This window comes from Tupaia chinensis, unplaced genomic scaffold, assembly GCF_000334495.1.
Source record: "Tupaia chinensis unplaced genomic scaffold, TupChi_1.0 Scaffold000453_2, whole genome shotgun sequence".
NCBI lineage: Eukaryota > Metazoa > Chordata > Mammalia > Scandentia > Tupaiidae > Tupaia > Tupaia belangeri.
In genome coordinates this window covers 41,391-47,040 of record NW_006159961.1, presented here as the reverse complement: position 1 = coordinate 47,040, position 5,650 = coordinate 41,391, and the positions used below count along the sequence as shown (strand labels likewise).

The 5,650-nt window shown below is 56.5% G+C and overlaps 1 protein-coding gene across 5 annotated transcripts in view; it reads left to right on the top strand.

The window, feature by feature from the left end:
• Window positions 1-5,650, top strand: part of KIF21B (kinesin family member 21B) — a 62,280-nt gene that overhangs the window by 49,368 nt on the left and 7,262 nt on the right. For all 5 annotated transcript variants that reach the window (XR_003550556.1, XR_003550555.1, XR_003550554.1 and 2 more), the window contains 5 exons: window positions 223-359; window positions 1,400-1,580; window positions 3,345-3,509; window positions 3,762-3,879; window positions 5,447-5,617. Coding sequence is in view for 2 of the 5 variants with exons in the window: in XM_014590499.2 (XP_014445985.1) it covers window positions 223-359; window positions 1,400-1,580; window positions 3,345-3,509; window positions 3,762-3,879; window positions 5,447-5,617 (772 nt within the window). In the remaining 3 variants the exon portion in view is untranslated. The remainder of the gene's footprint in view (window positions 1-222; window positions 360-1,399; window positions 1,581-3,344; window positions 3,510-3,761; window positions 3,880-5,446; window positions 5,618-5,650) is intronic.

Genomic DNA, 5,650 nt, shown 5'->3' with positions numbered 1-5,650 from the left:
CTGCTCTCCCGGCCCCTGGCCGTGCCCAGGCTGGCAGCTGCCGGCTCGCTGTTCCGGCCCGGCCCACCTCCGCCCCTCAGACTTGGTGGAGTCTGGCCGCAGCACTGGAGTCTCCGTCATTCGGCCCTCGCGCCCTCTGCCCTGTCCCCCTCTCACCCTGTGCCTCGCTCAGCCTGGCCGCGGGCCCCTGGTGACAGGCACGTCTCCCTCTCTCCCTGGAAGGGGCATCATCTCCCCGGTCGGAGGAGCCAAGGGTGCGAGGACGGCCCCACTGCAGTGTGTCTCCATGGCTGAGGGCCACAGCAAGCCCATCCTCTGCCTGGATGCCACGGATGAGCTGCTTTTCACAGGCTCCAAAGGTGCGTGCGACCCTGACGGGCCAGGTGGGGTGGGCGCTCCCTCCCAGTCCTGCTTCCCAGGCCACGCTGGGCTCTGAGGGAGGCAAGAGCACAGAGCCCCCAGAGACCAGGGTTCAGGCTCGCCTTGCTCACCACCTTGGCTCGAGGCTCCCATCCTGTACTCCCCAGCAGAGAGTCCCTCACACCTGGCCCTGTGGCTCCTTCCAGATCTCCCTGAGAACCTTCTAGAAGCTTCTCAGATGCCCCACCTGTGTGTGCTCCCCTCTGTCCTCCAACTCCCCTGCATCGCCCCAACACCTACCTCTAAGCACTTCCTGTGATCTCGGCGGTAGGACCCCACAGCCTTGTGTGTATTTAGTCCCGGCAGCAGCGTCAACTTCACCAGCAGAAAGAACACGTGTGTAGTGGACGCCCATCATGGAATACAGGTCTTCAGCAAGTTTGTGGGGAAATGTGCTTAATGAGAAAGCTGCATGGATTTCACATTTTTTTGCACCAAATACACTCACACTTTAATTGCATTTCCACAAACTTTCTCGAGTGCCCTGTGTGTCGCCAGACCACCAGCGAAGACAGCTGTCCATCTAGGAGCACCTGGTTCCAAGTTTTCCTGTAAGACTCGCCGGCCCCTTGTCCCTTTTTCACCTGCTATTCGCATTTGCAGGGGCAGGCATGGAAGGCTGGGGAATTTTCTTTTAGCCCAGGGCACCTTGGCAGTGCTCATAGGACTCCCCTGCTTCTTTCCCCGAAGTTTCATATGAGCACATGCACACACCTGTGAACACACATGTACAGTACACACCCGTGAACACACATATGCCGCACACACCTGTGAACACACATGTACAGTACACACCTGTGAACACACATGTACAGCACACACCCGTGAACACACATATGCCACACACACCTGTGAACACATGTGCATGTTTTTCTCTCCCTCAGATCTCTCTTTCCATCGCTCCCCCAGGCTCAGCAGCCCCGTGTGGGGGAACTGCTGCCCCCAGTGGCTGAGCCCAGCCTCTCCCTGTCTCTTGCAGACCGCAGCTGCAAGATGTGGAACTTGGTTACAGGGCAGGAAATCGCAGCCCTGAAGGGCCACCCCAACAACGTGGTCTCCATCAAATACTGCAGCCTGTCGGGGCTGGTGTTCTCCGTGTCCACCTCCTACATCAAGGTGTGGGACATCCGGGACTCGGCCAAGTGCATTCGGACCCTCACGTGAGTGCCGGCCTGCCTGCTGCCTGCCTGCTGCCTGCCTGCTGCCTGCCTCGTGGCGGGGGGGGGTGCCTCGTGGCGGTGGGCTGGAGCAGGCTGGATTGAGCACACAGCTTCCCAGATCTCGGGGCCCAAAGGCCCTTACCAGTCCATAACCTTGGCCTGACCCGGGGAGACCTTTGAGAGGAGGGACAGTGTCCAGGGCAGCCTTTGGCCTTCCTGGCCCTCCTTCATCCCCCTCCCCAAGCGTGCCCCTGAGGTGTGTTAGATAGAGTTCTATGAGTCTATAAGGGGACACAAGTGAGACAGCAGGTGGTGGCACCCCCAAAGCCACACTGGCCACCTGTCCACATGACCCAGTCCTGACTGCTGCCCTGCCGGGCTCAGGAGACAAGGCCTGGGCCAGGACCCCCCCGTAGGATGAAATTGCTTTCTAGCAAAAGTATGCTTCATTCTTACATTTATATTAAAACTAGGGAACCAGCAGTTAGCGTAATGGCTATGTCACTGGACTCCCACGTAGTCGACCATGGTTTGTGTCCCAGACCCGGTGGCTTAAAACTCACGCCGGGCGCGTGTGCGTGTGTGCCCAAGATCCTGAGAGGAGAATGGAGGAGAAGGGATTGCGGTGTGACCATCCCCCCTGGGGGGTGATTTCTCGCTTTCTGTCTCTATGTCTCTCTCTGTCTGTCTGGTGAGCGCACGTGCCCTACAGTGAAAATCTCTCTCAAAAAAAAAAACAAAACTATAATGTGCTATTTAACTTGATCCTTATAAAGTAAACAGAGCCAGCCCTTGGCTTGGTGGTTAAGGTGGCTGGGGATCCCACATGGTCAACTGTGTGGTTTGAGTCCCAGACCCAGCAGCTTGAAAATCATGCTGGGTGTGTGCGCATGCGCACCCAAAATCCCAAAAGGAGAAATGGAGAGGGGACTGGTGTAGCTATCCCTCCAGGGGTGCTGTGTCACTTTCCTTCTCTGTCACTCCGCTGAGCACAGAGGAGTAGTAATTTAAAAGAAGGATGGAAGGAAGGGGGAAGAAAAAGAAAGAAAGGAAAGAAAGAAGAAAGAAAGACAGGGGAAATCTTAAAAAAAAAAAAAAGTTAAAAGTCAAAAAAGAAGCATAGGATTTTTAGGGCAACAAACTATTCCATATGAAGCTACAGCAGTGGATATGCGTCATTATATGTTTGTCCAAACTCATGAAATGTGCAGCCCCAGGAGTGAATCCTAATGTCAGCCATGTCTGTGGAGAGGTGGTGCAGGCCGGGTCCTCCGTGGTGGCAAATGCGCCAGCCTTGGGGGTGGGGGGTGCTGGTAACTGGGAAGGTTGTACATGTGGGGATGGGCTGGAATATACGGGAAACCTCTGTACCTTCTGCTCGATTCCCCTGTAAGCCTAAAACTACTCTAAAAATTGTAGAATGTCATTTTACAGACAAGGATACTGAGACTCAGAAAGGTTGCATGATTTCCCCGAGATCCAGGTTCAAACCCACTCTCCTGGCTTGGTCTTACAGCCTTTCCCAGCCAGTGCTCAGGCACACGGGCAGGTCAACGGGGATCTGTCTTGCTGGGAGGCGGGGGAGTGGAGCACTCCCATGGGTCCCTCTTCTAGAGGAGCTGGTACTCTTCTCTGTCAATCAGGGAAGGCTTCCTGGAAGAAGTGTGTCCTTGGATCTGGATCGAAGTGAGGCTTTATTGGTTTTGTGACCCATGCAGTTAGCCCGTCTTGACTTCTGGCCTCACCTCTCTTACTCACCGGCAGGTCCTCGGGCCAGGTGATCTCGGGTGACGCCTGTGCCGCCACGTCCACCCGCGCCATCACCAGCTCGCAGGGGGAGCATCAGATCAACCAGATCGCCCTGAGCCCTTCGGGCACCATGCTGTACGCCGCCTCAGGCAACATCGTCCGCCTCTGGGAGCTCAGCAGGTCAGCGGCAGGCCTGGGGGAGGGAGGGAGAGGGATGTGGCCCAGGGAAGGCCCCGTCTCATAGTGGGGTGACCCTCCCCAGGTGCACAGGATCTCTGCTGTGTTCCTGGGTGCTGCTGGACTACCCTCCCCTCTGGACTGCTGTGTCTGGGTTCAATTCCCAGCCAGGCCTGTTGGCTCTGGGGCCGATCCTCCACCCACCCAGGGCCTCTCTAACCCACCTCCCCCTGGCGGGGTCTCTCCCCATTACAGGTTCCAGCCTGTCGGCAAGCTGACTGGTCACATCGGTCCTGTCATGTGCCTGACAGTCACCCAGACCGCCAGCCAGCATGACCTCGTGGTGACTGGCTCCAAGGACCACTACGTTAAGGTACCTGAGGCCCCCGTGTGCCAGGCCTGGGCGGGTGCCACTCTCAGTGTCCCCTCCTCACTTTCTCCGTGCCCTCTGTCACCTTGGAAGTCCCCCCAAAAGATCTTGAGACCTCTGGGGTGTTGTGGTGAAGAGATCACCCCCAAGCAGGCGTGCACAGAAGTTACAGGGTTCGGGGTACAACTCACTTCGTAGATGGCAAAAAGCCAGAAACAACCTCAATGCCTACGGCGGGGAGGGCAGCGGGCGCACTACAGAAAATGCGGAGCCGCTGTTAACTAAGCAGGGACACGCCACGCGCACCAACGGCCCTGCCTCCACGTACTCCCAGCTCCGCCCTGAAGCTGTGTGTGCACGTCAGGAAGGGAGCAGGGAGAAGGGGAGTGGGACTACGAATACTTAAAGTAATCTTATATTTAACTCACTAAAAAAAAAAGAATGAGGGACCAGCAGACTGTGTAGCAGTTATATCACCGGACTTCCACGAGTCAACCACGGTTCGAGTTCCAGACCTGGTGGTTTAAAACTCATGCTGAACACGTGTGCATGCGTACCCACCCCAGAGGAAAATGGTGGAAAAGGGATTACAGCATGGCCATCGCCCCTGGGTGGTGATTTCTTGCTTTCTGTCTTTCTGTCTCTCTGACCAGCACACACACCCGATACCAAAAATCTCTCTCTGAAAATAAATAAGATAAAGGAATTATATGGGGAGGCTCATGCCCAAACCCACCTTTCTCCTTCACAGCTGTGGGGTCTCCTTAACCAGCTGATTCATCCTTTGCATTAATTTAAATCAGTCTCCACCCACCTGCAGCCCCGATCTCCATGACTAGGGTCAAACCCTGGGCCTGGCCCAGCCACCCTGGCAGAGGTGGTAGGCATTGCTCTGCTATGCTGGAAGCCATGTGGCTGGCTGTGGGTTCAGATCCCTGGTCGGCCTGAAACACACCAGACACCTACATGCAAGGTCCTGGCTGGCTGGGGCAGGGGGCGATCATGGTGTGATGGAGCCTGTCAAGACCACCTGCCTCTCTGTTTACTAAATAAACTTAGAAAAGCGTCTTGTGTGACAGCTAGAGGGCCTGTGTGATCACTAGAAACAGGGGTGAAGGGAGAAAGCGGGGACAGAGGAACGAAGCCCCTCCAACGGGGAGGCCACGCTGCAGCTCCTCACTCCTCCCTCTGCCCATCCCATCAGGGTTCAAGGCACACATAGTGCCCACGTGTTTTCCACGCTGCGGGGTCAGTATTCGAATCGTGGTCAGCCGTGTGGGATCCCCACATACTGCACTTAATACTGTGCCAGGGGTCACTCCCACTCTCAATTGTTTTTGTTTTTTTAACTATTGATTAAAAAAAGAGACAGACAGACTGGAGCATTCAGGGTCCCTTGTCTGTTGTAAGAAGCAGTCCCTCCTGCAGGAGGCCTCACCTGTTGGGGAAGCTTCTGTCCCTAGAAGACAGTGACTGCCACCAGGGCTGGGCCCCCCGGGACAGCAGTGCTGTGAGCCCTGGCCTCCCTGCTCCCCCACTGCGCCCCCACTACCAACCCCTCCTCCCACAGATGTTCGAGCTGGGCGAGTGTGTGACGGGCACTGTCGGCCCCACCCACAACTTCGAGCCCCCACACTACGACGGCATCGAGTGTCTCGCCATCCAGGGAGACGTCCTCTTCAGCGGCTCCCGAGATAACGGAATCAAGAAGTGGGACCTGGAGCAGCAGGAGCTCATCCAGGTGTGGGTGGGAGGGGGAAGGGGGTGGGGGAGT